The 24,523-nt window shown below is 42.1% G+C and overlaps 1 protein-coding gene across 2 annotated transcripts in view; it reads right to left on the bottom strand.

The window, feature by feature from the left end:
* ZMYND12 (zinc finger MYND-type containing 12) overlaps positions 1-24,523 on the bottom strand; it is a 1,002,866-nt gene that overhangs the window by 273,848 nt on the left and 704,495 nt on the right. For both annotated transcript variants that reach the window (XM_044061779.1, XM_044061780.1), the window contains exon 6: positions 1,131-1,260. In XM_044061779.1, the coding sequence (XP_043917714.1) occupies positions 1,131-1,260 (130 nt within the window). The remainder of the gene's footprint in view (positions 1-1,130; positions 1,261-24,523) is intronic.

The following is a 24,523-nucleotide window of genomic DNA, read 5'->3' as shown; positions in this document are numbered from 1 at the left end:
TGTCCAACCCAGAATTAATGGACATGCTCCACCTCAAAAAATCCAAATCCACCAGAGCCACAAGAGCAAGAGACTTAAACCTCAACACGGATATAAATAGGACGTGCTGGAGGGACAGATTCATCACCCAGAGACTCCCTATGCTGTGGAACAGAATCCCGGTCCATGTGAGACAGAGCACCTCGCTGGCTCTGTTCAAGAGGAATCTTGACCAGTGGATGGGAGATCGTAGGTTTACCCCGGGGATCATCTCTGTATCACTGCTGGACAGAGGCACGGCAAACTAATGGGTATAGTATTCTTCAACCTAAGGGGTGGTGAAAGCCACATAACTCTGGCTAGGCTTATAAATGCCCTAGGGCAGATAGCCTAGTATGAACCTATGAACTTGTAACAACAGAGAAATTGCAAACAAAAAAACTTTTCAGTATTTATTCTGGTTTAGAAACTTACATCACACGGGCGTAGCCTAATGTCTACACAGAATAACAGATATATCAGTTGCAAAAACATGATAAGATGTTGGCTAGCAGTTACTGCGTTTGATGGGAGATAAATTAAGTGGTAATCAGTGTTTTAATTACTATGAGTGGATTAAGTGTGCTAGCCAGGGGAATGAAATAACAGTGATATAAGTGTAGGGTCATCCTTTAATAGTCAAAATAGGACTGTAAACTCTAGAACATCTAAAAGTCATATTGTGTTAAAGATACAGACAGTTGAGACAGCAGTGCATCACTAGATAGAGTAAAAAATCAATCAAAGAAAAAATGTGTACCTGTTCAAATGTATTGTTAGATTATGAATGATTAGAAAGCTACACCGCGGTACATGCTTACAGGGTATTTGGCAGCAGATACAAATGATTATGTATTTTGTTCCAACTATTTCAGTTAGAAGCAAAGCACCAGTGGTTTTTATTATTTTATTTACTTGTTAAAATGCTTCTTTTCAAGGATGACAAAGGAGCACTATCTGGTTAAACAACTTGCTCAGAGTCACACATACAGAATGACAGAATTAGACACAGGAATACAGGAAGAAGACTGTTAGCATCTGACACCCTTAACCCTCTATTAAACTGGCACTTTTATCAGAGTTGCAGTACTCTAAAAACATGACTAACTTACCAAGCCATTCCACATTCATTGCTGATATTTCTGTCCTCTGAAAAGTCACCTCATTTTCCACTGGCTTTTCAGGAGTATATGACCGAGCTTTTACCAGTTTGCTTAAACAAGAGTGCCAAATGTCTGTCACCTGCAGAGAAAACACAATCCATTACAGATGCCATATCCATATCTTATTTTACTTGTTTAATCCCTACTAACCATGCAACATCTACTAGGAACAAATATTATTCTTCAGTGGCAAGCAAACAGTTATGCACAGTCACGCATTGTATAGTAAAGGTTGTTAAAATAAAATCAATGTCTGAAGGATGCATTAGTCTGCTAGGTTATCTTAACACATTCTGATGTGGACTTTCATATCCACGGTTATAGTTCAAGAGTAATAGCAGTCTGGAAGGAACATCAGTGATTACTCCAGGAGATGCAGAAGACAAGATTACTATTAAAATACATAGTCCTATAATATGGACTAGTACTGTAAACCCCATCTTAAAAAGAAGTACCACCAACATCATCATAAATGATGAAGCAGATTCAGAGAGACTAACATTAAAATATTATGTGTAGACTTTATATTCCCTATACTGGAATGATTTATTAGTTGCAAATATGGCACATATCCATAGTTAAATAGTGCAACCAAGTCCAACATGCATTTATTTATTTACTTCTTTAATCTTATTGACAAGTAGCTCCTTTACAGTATGTGTACCTTTTTTGAGAAACAATTGCGTATATTTGAGAAAAAAAAAGAGAGAAACAGCTATAGTGGTATTTAAAATGACCTGGAAACTTTGACCAGGGCAGTGAAAAACTTCATACATACCAGGAGGGGACCCCTTGAAGCTTAATGTATAGCTCATTTTGTATCAGTGTAACAGATATGTTGCAGAAACTGACTAAACAGTTAAATCATTTAAGGAAAAGTTGAGGACTGAGTTGCGGCAGTAGAAATGGAAGAAAGCAACTTACCAGACTTGAAGATTATGTCAGATGCTTGTATCCCTAAGTCACCAGATAGTGCTGCTAGAAAACCAGAGGACTGAGAAGGATGATGGCTGAATCACTGATGAGATTTGCATATAAATACCAGCTGCACAGCATGCAGAATTTAACAAAGAACTAATATGGAAAGTGCTTTTATAAATACATAGATCAAGGCAACAAGTCCTGCCTGACTGACAGCAGACAAAATCAGGCAAACAGGATGGACACAGGGTGCTATACTGTGGGTCTTATGGATGTGGAAAAATATAAAGGAGCATATGGTATAGACTAAAATGTGAAGTAGTGAATGCAGCAACACAGCAGGATCCACCAGTACCCATAAAACATGGAGACTAATTTCAGAAGGTATCAAAGCTACATATGTATAGGATAGAGGTGAGGCAGATGTGAACTCTACATTTGATGGAAAGTAATCATTGCTGGAGCCTTCCTGTGTCCTGAAAGAGTGCTCTTCAAACTATGTGGAGATATACAGAGCTGAGTATATTTTTCTGGCACTTCAGAGTTGTGTACTGGTAATTGTTGTTTGACTAATTTTATATCATTGCTGGCTGACGTCAGAGTTGTGCACTGTTATTTTTGTTTCACTGTATAGTTTTTCAGATCTCTGCTGAAGGTGTTGGTTTTCCCATACCCACCCTCCCTATTCATGTGTTGTTGTTTAAATTTGGAGGCTTTTGTAGTTGGTCGTCCCCACTGTAGATTTGATCTGGGACACTCCCCCCAGTCCCATCTCTTTACCTCATTCTACCTAATAGACTCCTTCTGCATTGTTTTTAGCCATTTTTAATTTAATTGCATTTTTTAAACTGTTTGGTCTAACATTGCTACATACTCAAGTGTGCTAGCTTACACTGCATTTGAATAGTTTTGACTGCTGTTTTAGCTACTTTTCTATATATATATATATATATATATATATATATATATATATATATAGATAGATAGATAGATACCTTTCCTGTAACTAGTGTAGTGCAGATTCAGATTTGCTGTATCCAGGACTGTATGTAAGCTTCTGAGCCCCCCAAGCTTTCTGTGTTGGAGGGACACCTTCTAGCTTATCAGTGGGAGTGGTAAGTACTAGGTAACCTATCTACCACATAAGGAGTGGTTCTGGCCCAGAAATTGTAGTTATTGGCCGTTTGGGCAGTTTTTCCATGTCTCTCAACTTTCTGATTTAAAAGCCCACATTTGCACTTGTTTCCCCCCTTTCCTGTAACTAGTTTAGTCCAGATATAGATTCTTACTTTTAGCACTTGAATTTGCTTATTCGTGATCAGCACTTGTTCAGAACTTGTAAGCACTGAATAACCTACTAATTACTACAGCACTCAACCTTCCTCATTACCTAGAGGAAAACAGTTTTTGTACTTACTTTCCTCACTTGCTTAGAGAAAAACGGCTCTTGTACTCACTTTCCTCACTTATCTAGAGGAAAATAGTTTTTTTATTCAGGCATGTTCAAGGGTCAGCTCCCAGTGTTCTCTCCTGTCTATCTGATGAATCTGGGCATCTTGGGGCAATGTAGAAATTGCCTCATGTACACAGACAACCCTCTCCTCCTACCACCCAACACTACAACCTGTGAGGGATGCACTTATCTAGCCAAACTGGAGGTAAAGCTCTCTCCAATCAAGACTGAACTTGACAGTCAAAGAGGAGAAGGTAAACACTTGCACAACACCACACTCATCACACAGTCTCACTAAATCTACACCACCAAAATCCACACATAGAAACACAAAAACATTTGCGGAGGCTCTCAATAATAATCTGCTCAAGCAACAGAGACCTCCAAAGCAGAAATGCAAGCAACCTCCACCCCCCAACACAACCCAAATGACACATAGCCCACAGACTCAGTGTGCCACTCAACCACAGCCAATAAGGCAAAACAACGTACCCAATACACTAGTCATAGGCGACTCTATAGTCAGGCACACTGATGTCCCACTCACCAGGCTAAACAAGGAGAAGGGTACTGTCAGCTGCCTGTCGGGTGCCAGGATCCGCCACATAACCCATGCACTCAGGTCACTCCACAACAAGTACAAATATGACTCTGTCATTGTCCATGTTGGTGTGAACAACCTGAGACATACCTCACTGGACTACATGAAAAGAGACATGGAAGAGCTCTCCAATCTTGTAGCCCATACAGGTATGATCCTAGCCCTGAGAAGCATTCTGCCATCACCCAGAATGATGCCGCAGTACAAGGACAAAATGATTGACTTCAACAATTGGCTAAGCTTCTGGTGCCATTCTAAAGGGATCCAGTATCTGTCTGCCTGGGATGACATGGTTGACAGACCACGATGCTTTGCCAGAGATGGCCTGCACCTGTCACCCCTGGGATTCCAGATACTGGCTAAGGTTCTTGCTGCCCCTATAGTGCCTTTTTTAGGCAAAGTTCAAATGAGAAATTCACCACCGTAACAGGAACAGGCAAGCAAAAACTGAGCGTGATGCTACTCAATGCTAGAAATCTAAATCTCAAAATGCACACACTCGAGGCACTCCTTAAAATGGAGAACATCGATATCTGTGCAGTGACTGAGACCTAGTTCAAGGCTCCAGAGAGCACCCCTGCACTACCAGGCTATAACTCATACCACACTTTTCGGCCATGTAACCTGGACCAGAACACCAAAAGCGGAGGTGTGTCCATATTCATTAAGGATATCCACACCTCCAGGCTAGTTGCTCAGCATAATGCAGCCGAGGTTACCCAAGTGCAACTAACTCTGGGCAAAACTGCAATCCAAACTGCAGCTTGCTACAGATCACCCACCATGCCCAAGGATTCCCACTCCTCTTTTCTTGATGTACTGGAAAATATTAGGGTTCAACCAAACACCCTAATAATGGGCGATTTCAACTACCCCGCCATTAACTGGGAAAACTACTCATGTACCAACTCCTTCACTTAGCGCTTTCTGGAATTCATAAACTCCAATGCCCTGGATCAACTTATCCACACCCCCACCAGGGGCAACAATATCCTAGATCTAGTCATTACCAATATGAGTGACCAATGTTCCACACTTGACGTCAAGGCCTCATTGGTCCGATCCGACCATAAGCTAATTACCCTAGATATCTACATCCTGCCTCCACCCCCCCATTAAGGAAACCATGGTAAAAAATTTCCCAAAGCCAACTTCATGCTTTTTAAGACAGAAGTGGTGAACTTCATGACACCCATGCAGATGGACAATACAGTTACGACTACTGAATCCTACACAATTGCACTTTATAAGCACTTACATGAGTGCATGGATCGTGCTATCCCAAACAGAACCAAGATGCTATCCTCCTAAAAAAGGAAGCCAATCTGGTGGTCCCCTGCCATAAACAAGCTGTACAACAGAAGGAAGAAACTCTTGCAAAAGAGAGTAAAATCCCACGAGTTGAGCAGATCCCTTGTCAGCCTCAGTAAGAAGCTGCGATCCCTGATAAAATCCTCCAAAGCTAGTTACGAAAACAAAATCGCCACTGATTCTAAAGACAACCACAAAGCATTCTATAGTTATGTCAAGAATCTCAATGGCAACACTCAGATCTGCTCTGAGTTACAGCACAATGGCACTAAATATACAGACCCAACTGATATTGCCAACATCCTGGCAGATGGGTTCAGTGCCAACTTCACCCCCCACTCACCCCCTAAAAAGCCCATCTCTATACCAGAAGAATGCAAAGTTCCTGTAATCATGGCTGCACAGGTAAAAACCACACTCTCCAAAGCCAAGAACACAGCATTCATGGGACCAGACAACATCACAAGCTGCGTTCTACACGAACTACAGAACAAACTGGCACCCCACCTAAGTACCATGTTCAATCATAGCCTCACCTCAGGCTTTGTGCCTGCTGAATGGCGCACAGCAACGGTTATCCCACTCTACAAGGGGGGAGCCACCATGGACCCCGGGAACTACCGCCCCATTAGCCTGGCGAGCCTGGTCTGCAAGGCCATGGAACGTATCATCATGGAACATATAAACAAAGACATTGGTAATCTCCCAACTCTGGATCCCACCCAGTTCAGGTTTGTAAAAGGCAGATCATGTCTCCTAAACCTGATAGACTTCTTTGAAGCAGTCACCAAAGCCGTAGACAAGGGTAAGGTGGTTTACACAGCCTATCTAGATCTTGCCAAGGTTTTCGACACCATCCCCCACTCTGGAATTATAGATAAACTCACTAAACTAGGTGTAAATCCCTATGTCACAAGATGGATTGCCAACTGGCTCACTGACAGAACCCACACTGTGAAAATAGCAGACTCCAAATCCGACTTCAGACCAGTGACAAGTGGAGTACCACAGGGTTCAGTCCTGGGTCCTCTCCTGTTTGGTATCTACTTCTCTGAAGTATAGGCTAACACAGAAGGTCTTTGGCTAATGAAGTTTGCAGATGACTGCAAACTATGAGCCATAATCAAAAGTCCTAACGATGTGGACATCCTACAAAAGGGCCTCACTGAGACAGATGCCTGGTGTCAAAGCCATGGCCTCAAGCTCAATGCCAAAAAATGCATTGTCATCCCCTTTGGTAAAAACTCTGTACCCATGAAGTACAACATAGGCGGTAGTATACTTAACATCAAAAGTGTGATAAGAAACCTTGGGACACAGGTGGACAGTAGTCTCTCCTTTGATAATTACATCGCCACAGTAGTCAGGAAATCCTTCTACGTGGCACACCTCATCACAAAAGGTTTCTCATCCAGAAAAAAAGAGGTCATTGTTCCCCTCTACTCATCACTCATTAGACCCATTATAGAGTACAACACCCCTTTTGGTATGTACCTCACAAGAAATCTACAATAACTGGAAAGGCTGCAGAAATACCTCACAAAGAGGATTACCGGCCTCAAACAGGTGCCCTACGCAGACCGTCTCAAAAAACTCCAGGTTTACTCAGTCACATATCGCCTACTCAGAGGTGATCTCTGCCTAACATACAGCTATGTCAAACCCAGAGCTGTTGGACATGCTCCACTTAAAGAAATCCCAATCCCTCAAAGCTACACTCTCTAGGGACCTAAACCTTGTCACCACAATAAACAGAACATGCTGGAGGGATAGATTCCTGTCCCAGAGACTTCCCATACTCTGGAATAAACTACCTATCTATATCAAACAAAGCTCCTCATTAGCACTCTTCAAGAAAAATCTTGATGATTGGATGGGAAATAGGAAATTCACCCCGGGGATTACCTCTGTGGCTCTGCTCGACAGTGGCACAGGAAAATAATTTTCTTGGGTGGCAAAAGCCAGGGTACCTTTTTGGCTGGGCTTGTATAGGCCCCAGGGCCGATAGCCTAGTACCTACCTATGAACCTATAAAAGCAGAATGAATGTAGCACCAATAATGTAAATAGGACTTGAGCTGTTAAAAAGCAGGCATGTATTCCTGTAAAACATGATGCCTGGTATGACAAGATTCAAGACTTCACATATTTATTTATGCATGCATTCAGAAACACTGAATGAGTATTCTAAAACATGATCTATTGTAGAAGGATTGGAATGCACCAGTGGTATACGCAAATTTTTCCATTATACTTTTTACAGTTACTTCATTGTCCAAAACAATAAAGTCTGAAGCAAACCTTTTAGAAATAAGAAGTTATGTACTCAACAAAATGTTCCATGTTTGTTGTCTATCTCACCTTCACTCCTTGTTGGTTGGACTCAGCCTTATACAAAAGCTTGAGAGCTTCCGCTGGCATGTGGCTGTACCCTATCCCAAGATGCTCAAGGAAGATTACCCAGATCTTTTTTGCAGATACCACAAAAATTATGTAATAGTATATAACCATATCATAGAAGAGACCAAGAAGGGAGTCAGGGACATAGTAACCAATCTTAATAAGAACCACTCAATCCTCCAGGATGGAAGGTGGGGGATGGAGGGTGAGACGCAAGATTGAAGGTGAGATGGACAACAAACATGGAATGTTATGGTGAGTACATAACTTCTTAATGTTATGTTATCCTATCTCACCTTCATTCTTTGCTGGTTGGGACAGCATCCCTAGCACCTTCTTTCTTGGGTGCCTCAATGGAGAAAACTCTTCAGAACAGTAGTCCCAAAGGAGGCCCTACACCTGAAGGCCAAATCAACTTTGTAATGAGTGATAAAGGTGTGAGGCTTTACCCATGCTGCTGCTGCACAAATGGAATCCATAGGCAGCCCCGCTTGAAAGGCATATGAGGTAGACATAGCTCTTGTGGAATGGCCTTTCGTTTTCCCTGGAAGTTTTCTGTTCTGAGATCTATATGCGTAAATTATACAGTCTGTAAGCCATTTGGAAAGTGTGACTTTTGATATTGGGGCTCCTTTCTTTTTGTCTGAAAAGGATACAAACAACTGGCACAATTTTCTGAAGTCCTTTGTTCTATGCAAGTAGAAACGTAACTGTCTATGCATGTCTAACTGATGTAATTTATACTCTGCCTTATTGTCATAAATTGGGGAAAAGACGAGTAAATCAATAGATTGATTTAAATTGGCTTCTGAACATACTTTTGGTAAAATGGAGGGATTGGTTCGTAAAGAAACTCTATCTTTGTGAATGATCAAGTAAGGAGGACGTATTGACAAAGCTTGAAGTTCAGACACTCATCTAGTGGACGTAATTGCTACCAATAGTGCTGCCTTCCATGATAAAAACTTCATGTCACAAGATGATGCAGGTTCAAAGGGAGGAAGAATCAGCATAGACAGAACAAAATTTAGGTCCCATGGTGCTGGAGGTTCCTTTACTGGAGGCCTCATTAAAAAAGTACCCTTCAAGAAAGCCTTGCAAAGTCTGTGGGACAGGATTCTTAGACCCATTTCCCCAATATGATAGTTAGATGGATCTAGGACTATTGAAAGAAAGTTCAATAGTCCGAATCCACAATCACCGAACACACTTTAACGAAAGCGCTTTCACTGAAAAAGCACTTTCGTTAAAGTGTGTTAAAAAAAAATATATACATTTATGTTTTTGCAGGGGGCAAGCCCCCCTGCACCCCCACACCCCCCTACTTTTATATTCTCACTCCGAGGTCGCACTACAGTGGGGAAAAGAGAATTTTCCCTTATCCCCACTGTAGTGCGATCTCCGCAACAGGCATATTTATGCGAAAGTGCTTCTTTGGTGAAAAGCACTTTTGCGTAAGTATGCCTGGCCATTTCACATTCGGTGAAACGGCTGCTCGAGCATTGGTCCTAGACCCCGTTAGATAGAGCAGCTAATTGAACTTGAATAGTAGCTGCCACAGTGCCTTCATTAAAAAGCTTAGCCAAAAGGTTTAACACAGCTGTTATGGGGACAGTAAAGGGATCAATATGATTTTTGCAAGCCCAACAGGAAAATCTTTTCCACTTGCTAGAATATAACTTTCTGGTTGAAGGCTTATGAGACAAAATCAATATATGTTTTACTGCAGGAGAAATATTAGGAAGCCTGGCTATTTGTGAAACTGGAGCAGCCAAGCTGTCAACTTGAGGGTTTGAACAGATGGATGGAGTGACCTTGACGGATGGGTCAGGAGATCTGGAAATGGGTCCAAAATCCACGGCTCCTCCAGAAGATGGGACTATAGAAAGGGAAACCAAATCTGACTAGGTCAGTATGGAGCAATGAGTATTATTCTGCTTTCCAATGTGCTGGCTTTCTGCAGGAGTTTCGATATCAAGGGAAAAGGGGGAAAGGCGTAGAGTAGACCCGAGGGCCAATCGTGTACAAGTGCATCTCTTGGTGACTCCCCCAGAGGGGGGGATTAGGGCAAAGTAGCTGCTGCATTTGACATTCATGGACGTGGCAAAGAGGTTGCAGCAAGGCTGGCCCCACTTGCAGAAACTCTCTTCTGCAACCTCCTGTTTTAGGGACCACTCGTCAGGCATCAGAATTAGCTCTGCTGAGTTTGTCCGCTATCACGTTGGACTTCCCCAGGATGTGAGTTGCTATTAGAAAGTGTTGGGAAGAGACTGCCCATTGCCATACTCTCTGTGCCTTGTGACATAGGGAATAGGATTTGATTCCCCCTTGTTTATTTATATACCACACCACCGACATGTTGTATTTTTGGATTGCAATTGTTCCTAGTGGAAGGGAGTTCTGAAATGCTTGCAACGCCAACAGCACTGCTCTCATCTCTAGGATATTGATATGAAAGTGATATTCTCTTTCCTGCCAAACACCTTGGACAGTCTTCCCCAGATAATGCCCCCCACCCTATCTGGGAAGCGTCCGTCGTCACTGCGGCTACAGGTTGGGGAAGGACAAATGGTTGACCTAAGGTCACTTGAGTGGAGTGAAGCCACCAGAGCAGGTCCTTTCTGCAGGATTCCATTATGATAATTTTGTGAGACATGGGTAGCTCCTGCATGAACCACTGGGTGAATAATAGCCACTGAAGGATCCTCATGTGTAAGCGAGCTAAAGGTATCAGGATTATTGCTGCCACCATGGTACCCAAAACTTTCAAAACAACCTTCACCTGTACTTTCTTCTTGGTTAAGAGGCTCCTGACCTGAAGACATAAGGTTTGAATCCTCACGGGAGGAAGTTCGGCTAATATTTCGCTTGTATCCAAGTCTGCCCCTATAAATACAATGCGCTGTGATGGCAAAAAGGCAGATTTTTCGAAATTTATTGTGATGCCTAGCTGGGAGTAAAGGTGAATGGTGGTGTCTCTCGCTCTTGTTAGTAGATGCTTGACGGTGGCAGTTAGGAGCCAGTCGTCTAAGTACAGAAACATCTGGAATCCTAGACATCTCAAGCGAGCTGTAACTACTGCCATGCATTTGGTGAACACTCTGGGGGCTGTAGTGAGACCAAAGGGCAGAGCTCAAAACTGGTATTGACTGGTTCCCAGCTGAAAGTGTAAATGTCTCCTGGATCACCTCTCCATTTTTATGTGGTAGTACTCATCCTGGAGATCTATAGAGCACATCCAATCATCTTTCCCCAAAAAGGGGAGTATTGACTGCAGCGTCACCATCCAGAACTTTGATTTCTTGATGGATTTGTTTAGTCTGCTGGGATCCAGAATGGGCCTCAAGTCCCCTGTCTTTTCTGGAACTAAAAAGAACCTTGAGTAAGATCCAGATCCAATTTGGTCTGCGGGGACATTTTGGATGACTCTTTTTTTCTAGCAACTTTTTGACCTCTAGAGTTGCATGATCCCTTTGACTGGGTGGAACATCTGGGACTGATTTTTTTCTAATGGGGGAGAGGAAAAGGGTATGTAATAACCTCTGGATATGATTGTTTGTACCCATTTGTCTCTTGTGATTTCTAGTCACACATTTGGATACAATGACAAGCGACCACTAGACTGCTTTCAGAGATAGACAGATGGGCCTCCTTTCAGGAGCACTGAAAGGGTTTACAAAGGAAGGTGTCCCTGTCACCCTGGTTTTGCAGACCCCCTCTGCCATGTAGTCAGCATCTTCCATTGTTACTTCCCCCTCTACCCCTAGGGGAAGAATCACCACGTGCATCTGGGAAAGCTCTTTGGGACTTACAAAACCATATTTTTCCTCCCTGCTGACCTTGGGATAATGTCTGGTAGGGAGGGAGAAATGGACTCCAATGTCAGAAAAAGTCTTTACCTCTTGTTCGCACCTGGTTAGGGTCTCTTTAACTTTCAGCCCAAACAAGGACGAGCCGTCAAATGGGGCATTAATAAAGGAAAACTTGAAGGGTTCTGCAAAATTGCATAACAGCATCCTGGAATGCCTCCTTAAGGAAATTCCTGTATCTGTTGCCCTACTCATTCAATCTGCTGCATAGGAAATAAGTTGCATGGAGAAGTTTACCACAGAATTTAAGGTGGAGAGCTGGAAGGCAACTTTGTCTGAGACCCCTGCAGCTACAGAACCTTGGAGGGTATCTCCTAGCTCCTTTAGGAGATCTCTCTGAAGCCTAATGAAATGGGTAAGGTAGTTCAGCGACAGAAGAGCAAAGGATGCTCAAAACACATATGCTTTCCATATCTGTCCATCGTTCGAGATTCTTTATTCAGTGGATGGACAGATGAGGATGTCTCAGACAATTCCTTCTTGGTGGCCACCACCACCATCATAGCATCTACCAGGACACCTTTACTCAAAAAGCCTTAACTGTGGGGGCAGTAATAAACCTATCTGGCCTCCTAGAAACAGGCTCTACTGAATCCGGAGAACTTCATGCCTTCCGACTGACTACACCCATAAGCTGGTCGAAAGGTGGATTCACACAAGAGGTTGAAGGGTGAGACCCGAAAGCCTCCAGGTACACAGACTCAGCCTCTGAAGGGTTAACGGGCTTCCAGCCACCTCTCTGTTACAGGATCTCTAGGATGTCCACAAAGGAGACATCCTCAGAGGGTGACCTTGGGGTCCCTTCTGACTCATTGAGGTCTGTGTCTGAAGTGATGGGCTCCTCAAGGGAGTCTAAATGTTTCCTCTTACATAACTTCTTCCAAGGGACCTCCTCAGTGGGGTACACAGGGGAGGTTTCAGAAGAGATGGCTTTGCCCAGTGGGGCATCCTGGGACTTCGGGTCTCCATGTCTGGGAGGGAGGGATGGCAAAGAGACAGACTCTGGCACTCTGGGGGAAGAGTGCTAGGATCTGAGAGTGGAGCCATCTTAGGTGACAGCACTTTCCTCATGACCTTGAATGCACCACAGCCCCACTCCGAGGAAGCTCACTGCTCCAAGGAATCAGGTGAATCCTCCTGAGCCAAGGTGGTGGGCTCCGAGACCAATGTAGGGGCCAAGCTCACCCACGCCAAAGCCCTGAGAGGTAGATTTGGGTCAAACAACTGTCCAACTCAACTCTCCTCCTCAGACCCAATGGGGGAGCATCGGCCCCTAAACTTCTAAAAATCCAATGGAACTGAAGAGGTCGGAGCAATAGTCTGAGCCGAAGAACCTAGAGCAGGTCTTGGCACCAATGTTTCCACTGCAATCAGATCCAAGCACTCCAGCTCTGAAGCCACAGCATGGGTTGGGGGAGGAATCAATGAAGGGGAAGTGATGTTGGTCGGTCCTGAATCCTTTGGGGTCAGGGTAGGCAGAATCTTAGCCAGTGCCGGCATCCGTAAAAGCCTCTTGACCATCCGCTCCACATCATCATCTGAAAGGCTCCTAGAGGGCTAAGAGGACAGGGTCGAGGACCTCACTAATTGAAGGATTGGAGAATGCAACACAGAGGAGACCAGTTCCAGAACTGGGGACCGGCTCTGAAAATGAAACTCTGTTAGCTCTGAAATCACTAGGGAAGCCGAAGAGGTAGCTTTCTCAGGTCCAAAAGCCTTCAGGTCTGTAGATGACTCTTTTGCATGTTTTGTTGTAGGTTCCAATGATGGGGCCGTAGAAGATGATCTTTTTGAAGATTTCTCTGATCTTGAAGATGGAGACTGAGAGGAAGATTTATAGGGACTCTGATTCCCTTCTAGAGCCTCAGTAAAAGGTACCTTCAACAAGGCCCTGACTATCAGCTTATTCTTTCACTCCATCAAAACTCTAGAGCTGAACGCATGACAGAATGAGCATGACTCTTGCAGGTGGACAGCACCTAAACAATACACACAACTGGTGTGTCCATCTGTCAAAGACATCTTCTGACTGCATTTGTCACATTTTTTAAAGCCCAAAGGCTTTGTTTCTTTAGTATCCTTAGACATCATTTAATAAGAAGCCAAAAAAGAACTAAGAAAATCACAACAGCTTTTTTTACAATATAAAGTAAACACACTAAAGGAGAAACTCAAGTATAGGTAGTAGAAACAAGAGGAGAAGTCTCTAATTTAAATGACAAACTCCTCACAGAAAACGGAAAGGGGGAAGGTAGGGAAAGCCCTCTAAGTTAAATGGGCCGAAGGGAGCCCTCTAACTCAAATGGACTACCCAACGATAAAGAGATAAGAAATAAAAAGTTAGTTTAAACAGCAAAAGACCCAAAAAACTCTCTAACTTAAGCAAGTTTGGGTCTGGGATAGGGAGAAAAAGCAAGCAGGCCTAGCGGTAGACGACAGCCAACAACAAACAGTACCAATGCAACAACGGACAGAAAAGATGTATCAAACAACTGTAATAGTAAACTGAGCCAAACACACACTAAATATTTGTAGAAAAATACAAGAAAAAGAAGAAATTGTTTCCACTTAGCCTGGAGCCTAGAGGAAGCACCCGATCTTGTTTAGCAGCAAACATCTGGGTAATCTTCCCTGAGCATCATGAGACAGGGTACAGCCACGAGCCGGTGGAAGCTCTCGAGCTTTTATGTAAGGCCGAGTCAGAACCGATTCTCGGTTCCGAACCCAACCAGCAAAGAATGAAGGTGGGATAGGACAACATAACATTTAATATTTTTGTGCAACCGTATACATTTTACTTAATAAAAGGTGCTCCATAACTGACAAATTCATGGCCATGGCTGATAATTTTGGACTGTGAGAAAGTAACTGAATATATAAGGTTAAATTATGACTATAATACACACCTACAAAGTACATTTCATTAATGCAGACTGAGGAAGTTGCTCATACTTCAAGAGTGGAGGTCCTGGGCATTTAGTGAGGGGCTGCTATACAGAGCAAGGTGCAACAACTGTAGTCAGCACAATTTGTCATCTAAAGAAAGGACCATTATTTCCTAAACTTGTAATACCTACTGACATACTGAGACACAACTCACCAAGAATTCAGTTTATGACTGACTCCAATGAGGTTTTGTGTGTAGGATATACTGAAACTTTTATTATTATAACAGCTATATTTACAGCTAGCATGTTGTAGGCATGACACTTAAAGGACCACTATGGGCAAATTATGAAAGAGCATATATTTTTTATCTTGCCATGAACTACTGCACCTCCCAAAGCTGCCTACAGCAAAATAAGTACTCACTCCTAATTTTACATTATTTTTTTATCCTTGTCTGCTCTCATGGGGGCAGACATCCTGATTCCTTTGCAAAGCTAAGTTTTGTCCCATAATGTACTATGAGAGTTCAAATTGTAAGAAAAAATAGCCCTACCATTTGTTCACAGACTACACTTCCATTGACTTAGAATGGAACAACTGAAAAAAAATACAAGTTTGAGAGCCTGCAGATCATGTGTCATTGACTGGTCTGCACTGAGTTTTATAAATGTTGTTGCTACTGGTGTACTACACATTCTCTGAAAGAAGCTTGAGAAAGTGTCAACAAATTACTGAGATAAAAAAGAGTTTTTACAAAGTTCCTGGCCAAGTTACTCTTCCCATCTCCCCTCCTTCAATGAGCTAGTCTCACATTTCCAGCTGGACTAGATTAACTAATTAGTCAACTTTATATGACAACAGACATCAAACAAATCACAGCCTGATGCGCCATTAAAATTGTTCTATCATATGTCTCTTCACTTCTGAGTATCATTTCCCAGGAATTATTCCTAAAAAAAGCACACACATCAATACAGAGTTTAGATCAATCTATCCATTTCTTAAAATGTGCACAGTAAAATATTATATTTAATTGCATTTTGGCTGCTCATGTGGTTATCTTTGCACAGTTATTCTGTTATAGCATAACCTGAACTATGATATTTAAGGCCATGCTTTAAATAATAGTTTTGTGTAGTATGTCTCAGTTGTATACTTGCAACATCTCTCTCATCTTCTCAGCAACAGACTCACAGAGAAAGTTTCCAATTCAGATACTTTTCAAATTAACACTACTACTGATTTAGTAAGTTCACAAAATAAGACTACATGAATTTGCATTCATTTTCTGAATTAAAAAATGTATTTATTTGCAATGAATGTCATTATTTGTTCATAAGAGTCCAACACTTTTTTCAAAAAGCATTATGGATTGTGATATGTCACAGCAAAAGTATAAGCCAAAATTATGGATATTTGCGGGGTACACTGATAAGCGATCTGACACTCCTACTCATCTGTTCTTTATGGCAACTACCTCAAATCATTCAGGCATGTACATACTTCATGACACATATGCATTGACAAAGTACCAGCAGCTGTAGCAGTGATACTATAATCCAAACAGGGCAGTCAAACAATGTACTGACAAACACAGGGCAATGTCTCAATCAAGCAATGATAAAATCGCTAGGGACCACATTGAGCACAATCTTACTCTTAATCTCTCCATTTGACAATGCATAACATTAACACCACATTTACAAAGGAGCACCTCCACTCCCCACAAACACACAGCCACCCACACCCACACAACATAACAGTCAGCTTTGAGGTTTTTCCCAACTCTCTGCAAAAAACTGCCGTAATGGCTTTGGCAAAAGAAAATAATTGATGGATGTCAGTTCAGGACTCCCATCCCTACCTATTGGAGCAGTCCACTGCACTTACACAAGTGTCTCACTCAGGAGGGGAGCAAGCATGTGTACAGATTTGGTCTGTAGTTCTTTTACACCACACACACACACACACACACACACACACACACACACACACACACACACACACACACACACACACACACACACACTGCAAATCTATTTGCTCAAAGTCACTACACTTCTCTTCAAATCCAGTCTTATGACACCTGCTACCCATCACCTAGTCAGCACTTGTTAGTACTCAGCTGCAAATCTTGCTGTCTATTACATTTTGACTAGGAGACACACTCAAACAAACAAACACACACACATACTACACATGTAGGTGAACAGTGGGGTTTCGACTCCCCCTCCTCAGAACAGTGCTGTATTGGCTAAGAAGTGTAAAAAGTATTGGCACATGTCAACTCAGGACACCTCACAGATGTTGCAGCAAGCCCATTGCACTGACACCACTATCCCACAAGTAAAGCTTCAAGTCAGTGTCGGTCCAGCTTTGCTGCACAGTTGTGTTACTCCATATATGCAATAATTACTTACACACACACACACACACACACACACACACACACACACACACACACACACACACGCATGCACACAAAAACCAGAGTGTCACATGTCCATGATGCAGCAGCCAGTTCTCTAGAAAACATGGCTACTGAGCCCAAATCAACTGGTGTTTTCCTGTTTTCATGCAGACACACACACACACACACACACACACACACACACACACACACACACACACACACACACACACACGCGCGCGCTTGCCCAACCACACATGCTCACCCACCGTACACATTAAAAGAGAACACTGCACCACTTACTCTAAAGTGAAGGAATGAAACCTCATTAATTCAGAAACTAAAACAGTAAGCTTATGAATGACTACAGAAAGCAAAATGTGTGAAGGCAGTTGAATTACAACAAACCTGACTGCTTCTGATAGGAAAGGAGTGGCATTTCAAGAAATGTCAGTCATGCCATCTGAAAGGGGAATGCTGACATCAGGACTCCTAAGTGTGCTAAGGTTTTGAACAAAAGACAATGGAAGAAGAGGTTTGACAAAACGTAATGGGCTGACACTTATGCCACAGCTAACCATGACCCCTACAGGTGTCTTAATTTTGCTGGCTAAGTTTGAATGTGATCCCTCTTACTTCAAAGGAAAGAAAAAATATAATCACAGTGAGCCATGAAAAATGGACAAATCTAATGTCATCAACTTCTGGGATTCCAAAAGTATCCAAATACATTATTTACAAAAGCACTGTAGCTCTCTCCTTGGAAATGTGTAGAAATTTACTCAAGATAACAACAACATCATTCATCATCATCTCTCTCTCTCACTAGATTTTATATATATATATATATATATATATATATATATATATAGAGAGAGAGAGAGAGAGAGAGAGACCATGGTATCTGTAGAATTCAAATGCACACATAAATGTCAACAGTTAAAGACATTTATGTTAAGTTAAAGACATAAAATACACTAGAGTTTTGAACACACACACACGCACACACACACACACACACACACACACACACACACACACACACACACACACACACACACACACACATTCATATATGGTATTGATTCTTTCGACTGAATCACATTTCATTAAATCACTGTGGACTGAACAAAACTGACAAGCTCATTTGGCTGAAATCACACTTGACTGAATCATGACTGACTGAAAATTATAAGGTTTACTCAGTGCCGGTGTTGTTTGAACAGTAGTGGTGATTGACTTTTTTTTTCTTTTCTCCACTGTTGTGTTACTGCACAATTAGTATATTTAAGTAAGGGAGTCTCTATGGGGAAAATATCTCCCAAGTCATCATTTTCAAACCTCTGACAAAATCTGCTCAACATCTATATGCCTTACAAAAACTGAGTTCAAAATCTATACTCACACTGTGTACCAAAAGTTTGAATGTGATCCCTGCACCAATCACAACAAAATAAAACGTTCACTTATTTAAACTGCAACTAAAAGAATGCCTCTCTGACTCCTGGCTTTGCACGTACTGCTCTCCTGGTAAAATGTTAGCTCCTTCTCCTCTAATACCTATACACATCTTATCTCTCCTTTTCTTTTTCATTTCTCTTAGTTGTAACTTTGCTTTTACTCATTATTTCTTCTACCTCCCATATCTACCTCAGTTATTACTTCTAACACTTTTTCTCATTCTTCTTTCTCTCCTTCTCCTTATCCACCATTTGAATTTCTCCACTCTGACATTTCATAGTTAAGAACAAATTATGAACAGAGAGAGTCTGTGAGAAACACCGGCTACCCCTTTCATGAGGGGCAAGAGTACCACCCCAGGGGAAAATTTGTGGGCTTTCATGCAATTACCTTTGGGTCCAGGATCTAGAAAGGACAAATAAGATGAGGCAAAAGAAAGGGAACTCAAATCTGATGAGGTCAGTAAGGGGCAATGAGGATAACTGTGTTCTTCAGTCGAGATGCTTTCTGAAGAAATTTGTGGATTAGGGGTAATGGAGGTTAGGTGTAAAGGAGACTGGAGGGCCAATCAAGAAGTAGGGCATCTCTTGGTGACTTCCCCATAGCTGGGGGATCAGGGCAAAGAACCTGCTACACTTGTTGTAAAGGGGAGATGCAAAAGGGTCATAGCATGGCTGTCCCCATCAATGGAAAATTCTTTCAGCAACCTTTATATTGAGGGACCACTCATGAGGCATTAGAATAGATCTACTTAACTTGCCTGCATTGACATTGGATTTCCCCAGAATGTGCAATGCTATTAGAAACTGATTGGATGAGATCATCTCATAGCTTCTCAACAAAGTGGGTGATATTTGATTCCCCCTTGTTTGATGATGCACCAGACCACTGACATATTGTCTGTCTGAATCGCAATTGTCCAGGTGGGGAGAGTGTCCTTAAAGGCCTACAACACTGGGAGAACAGATCTCACTTCCAGGACATTTATATGCATGTTGGCCTCTTCGGGGGACCAAGTGTTTTGGACTATCCTTCCCAAGAAGTGCCCCCACCACCCAATCTGGGAGGCATCCATAGTCACTATGGCCTTGGATTTGGGAAGAACAAAGGGATGACCTTCTTGTACTTGTGAGGAGTGTATTCACCATAGAAGATAATTTTTGCAAGCTTGTGTTATTTTGATCTGACTGGATAATGGTCGATGGAGAATAGAGCACTGAGTTTCAAGTGTCCACTGAAGAATTCTCATATGGTACCTTGCCAACAGTACCAGAATGATTGCTGCTGACATGGAATCCAAAGTTTGGAGGATCAGTTAAGCTGAAAAAGTAGAACTCTGAATGATCGTTTTGACCTGGAATTGAATAGCTTGAACTCTGTACAGAGGGAGAGAAGCTGTTTGAGTGACTGTACTGAGTAAAGCACTGATGAATTCCAGTATCTGTGTTGGTTTGAGATGAGATTTGTTGTAACTGATTGAAATCCCCCGGTGAGAGCATAGACACAGTAAGTAGTCTTGAGGTAGAATCAGATACCTGGTCGATGCACTTATGAGACAGTCGTCCAGATATGGAAACACCCAGAATCCCTGCAGTCTCAAGTAAGCTGCTACTACTGCCATACACTTGGTAAAAACCCTGGGGGCTGTGATGAGACTAAACAGTAAAGCCCTGAATTGGTAATGACTGGCTCCCAGCTGGAAGCATAGATATCTTTTGGATCATCTGTTCGTTGTGATGTGATAGTACGCATCCTAAAGTTCTATCAAGCACATTCATCTGGAAGTGTGTGTACTGAACCAATTAATTTAGAATGCTGCTATCCAAAATTGGTCTCCAGTCTCCTTTTCTTTGGCATTAAAAAGAATATTGAATAAGTTCCAGACACTTTCTGGTCAGGGGGTCCTCTTGGATAACTCTTTTTTGTAGCAACTTGTTTATTTCTATTGATGCTGTCTCCCTCTGATTGGGTGGAACATTGGGGATTTTGTTTATTACTAGTGGGGGCAGAAGGGAAATGGCATTATATAACCTCTGGATATTATCCTCTGTACCTTTGAATCTTTTGTAATCTCTTGCCAGGCTCTCTGGTGCAGAGATAAATGACCCCCAACTGCCTCCACAGATGGACAGTCAGGCTTCCTTGGAGGAGAGTTGATAGGACCTTTCAGAGAAGGTATCTCTGGATTCTTGGTTATAGGGACCACCTCTGCCATTAGGATGTGGCCTTCCATTAGAGTTCCCCCTCTGCTCCTAGAGGAACTGTCTCCACATGGATCTTGGAAGGGGCCCTGGGATTTTTTGAATCATATTTTCTGCCCTCCATGTTTGTTCCTAGAGAAGGTTCTTTGAGCGGTCAAAAAACATACACCCAGAGCATTCAGGGTTTTTCCTTCCTGCTCACAACTAGAGACTGTCTTTTACTTTGAGATCAAATAAGGAACTTCCATCGAAAGGAGCCTGATGAATGAAAATTTGAAGGGTTCCACAAAATCACACAAGCACATCTAGGCATGTCTTCTGACAGAAATATCTGAACCTGCCGCCTGTGAGGTACCTTCAGCTGTGTGGGAGATAAGCCTCGTGGATGAGTTTGGAATGGAGTGAAGGGTAGCAAACTGTAAGGCAATAGTGCTCTCCACCACAGAGGATATGGTTTCAGTGAGGGATTTGTCAAGTCGCTTAATCAAATCCCTATGAAGTCTTGTGAAGTGTGGCAAATAATTATGCGACTGAAAGACAAATATGGCCAAAGCATAGAAACACTTCCCAAATCTGTTCAATGCCCTAGACTCCCTGTTAGGGAGTGAACAGTGGAATTTTGCACTCCTAGTTCCTTCTTTGTGGCTGCAGCTATGACCATGGCATCAACTGGTACTCCCTTGCTTGAATAAGTTCTGTCATTCTGTAGTGCCAGGATCCTATCTGGTCTCTTAGGGATAGGCTTGATGGTGTCAGGCTCTTTCCAAACCCATTGAGAGAAAATCAATGAGTTCACCAGTGGGCAGAGTCACCCAGGAAATAGATGTCCAGCTCAAAAAGCCACCAGGAATACTGACTCCTCTTGGGAAGGGTTGTCCAGGGACCAGCCACGCCTTTGCTTTAGGAGTTCTAGGATGTCTCCAAATGGGACAATGGTGGTGATCTTAGGGATCCTTCCCCTCATCAAAGGCGGTCTCTTCTGCGACAGACTCTTGAGGAGAGTCTAAGTGCCTCCTTTTACACTTTCTGTTCCTAGGAAGTTCTTTGTTGGGATGCTCAGGAGAAGTGTCAGACGTGATTAGTGTACTTTGCTGGGTGATTTGGAGATTAGTTTGTCTGGATGTCCCAGTGGCACAGTTTGTTGAGGCTCTAGATGCAGAGTTGAATGGAGTTAGGTAGTCAGAGCTAAAGAAGGAAGAGAAGTCTGAACTCTTGGAAAAGAGAAAGCTCTCTCCACTACCTGAAACACAGAATGCCTCAGAGAGAAGGAGACCAACTACTCCAATAAGACATGCTTTCAGACCGTAGATTCCCTCTGCCCTAAAGGCACACTACTCAAGGATGGAGTCAGAGCCAAGCTATCTAGCACCGAAGCTCTGGGGGTAGAAATAGCTCTGACAGCTTTAGAGTCGACTCCAACATCCCATATCTGTCACCAACGCTACAGCACCAAGAGTCATCTGGCTCTGAAGTGCTCAGGACATGGTCACTTAGAGATGCCACCGGAGTCAAAGATACCAGCATCTATGCATCTGAGGTGGACAACTCTTGAATCTTAGGATCCGGTGGCTCTGAAACCAATGGTTGTATCAGAGAAGGTGCTAATAATGGGGGGGTAGTACCAATAAGGGTCCCCAGACTAGATGGGATTGGAGCCAGAAGAACTCTCATTTGAATCTACATCAAGAGGAATTTATTCATCATCCTGTCTACAAATGCGTCAGTCAGACTCTTGCAAGATCGTATACAGGATGCTGTTGAAGATGGACTGGAGTGATGACTCAAGAAGGGAAGGGAGCTGAGACGAGACAGGATCTGGAACCAGTTGTGGTGATCAGATCCAATGGGATGTTTCCAGTCAAGACTGCAGATCTGAAGAGGTCAGATATGAAACTTTAGCCAATTTACTTGGAGGTCTGGATACCACAGCTGAAGCAGTAGTCAGATCTGGGGAACTTTTTCTTGATTCTTTATGAAGGGAATCTCCCTTTTTGTCAGCTTTTTGGGGAGTTTGAGCCCCAGAGGATGTCAAAGCAGATTTAGTGGGTAGCAAACCTCTTAAAATTAGCTTATCTTTTATATCAATCAAAGCTTTTGGGTTGAAGGCCTTACAGATATCACAACTCAAATCAAGATGAGCTGAACCTAAACAGAGGATGCTGTTGAAGATCACACTTCAAATGTGTATCTGCTATCAGAATTTTATGGCTGCAGGCCACACACTTTTTGAAGTCAGAAGGTTTCTCAGACATGATTTAGGAAAAAGGGAGCAGGTATTAAGAAAAAGTTTTTTTTTTGTTAAGGAAGATTAGAAGGAAAAAAAATACAACTATGGTAAATAGAAGTACTAATAAGTACAGCAAAGGGAAATACTAACAATGGTATTCAAAAAATACATAAGCATATAGGCAAAATGTTAATGGGAAGGGAATATAAATATAAGAATAATGATATCTTATTCATGAAAGCTTAATAAGGAAGGGAGGAAGTGCTAGAAAGATTGAAATATTATAAAGATATAACACACAAAAAAGTCACTAGCTCGCGAACATGCAGTGACCATGTCCTTATGCTAAGGCTGCAATGAGATCTGAAGTATGTTAGGTGACTAGGGCATTATGGGAAAGGGAGGAGCTTGAGAGTTTCAGTGTTCACGAGCTGGAAGAAGCAGCAGAGTCAGATCCAAGGATCGGATCTGAACTCAGCAGTTGAGGAATAATGAAAATGACAACATTAGATTATATGTTTTTTCATCATTTGCCCGTAGCAGTCCTTAACATTTGGATGACACAAGTGAACATCCAGAAGCAGACAGGAAGCACAACATGAAGTGCATATAATATTCGAGTAATAATGCCTTACGGGTGGATGGCATTGGGCAATACTGGACAACCCAAAGGACCAACACCACTGATACATAACCTCAGCAACTTGGAAGTACACAGTATTTCATGCAGATTCTTTTCTATAGTCAAAGTAGTCCAAAAGAAATCTCATCACATGTAAAGAAGTACTAAATATAATTCTGCCTTTAAAACAGTTGCCTATTGATTTTTTAGATAAACCAACAAGATACCATTTACTAGTGCTAGTGCCTTTATTTTATATTCTTTCTTCAGCGCGTGTGCACACACACACACACACACACACACACACACACACACACACACACACACACACACACACACAGTTTGTACGAAAACAAAACCTTCATTTGGTGAAGCTGTACATAATCCCCGGGATTCATTAACTCCTACACTAAGTGTACACCATTCTGAGTGAACAGACAACACAAGCATAACTCATACCTTCTTCCTCCTAATTTTAGTTTTCCTACTGATTTTCTTGCAGCCTTAAACATCGAGGGGGATTCAAGTGCAGACTACATGTACACAGTGTAATTTTTATGAATGACTAGAAAGCACAAAAAATGTGGCAGGGATGTTCTTGAACACAGATCGTGTACACTTAGTGTAGGCATTAAAGAATCTGGCTCAATATGTAAACAAATAAACTCTCACATCTTCAAGTACAGTTCATATTTCTAATACACTGCTTCAAATGGTGAAGACTTCATTCTAGCACAATATGTATTCTAAAGCAGGAATGCAAAGTAAAGGTGCTAGATATAAATGTTAAACAGTATATTTCTAGTGTTTTTCAGACAAAATGATAACATATAATAGTGCAATAATATTAATGAAGAAACTTTTTAATAGTGAAGTTGATATTATCTTTATAGAAAATGAACAATGGTCTGATGCTTCGCTTATATGAAAAATCATGAATATTTTTTCTAATTATTATTTTATTTATTTCATAATCAT

This window comes from Protopterus annectens, chromosome 2.part0 (genome assembly GCF_019279795.1).
Source record: "Protopterus annectens isolate FY-2018-M chromosome 2.part0, PAN1.0, whole genome shotgun sequence".
In the NCBI taxonomy this organism is placed as follows: Eukaryota; Metazoa; Chordata; order Ceratodontiformes; family Protopteridae; genus Protopterus; species Protopterus annectens.
This window is presented reverse-complemented; position numbering and strand designations above follow the sequence as displayed.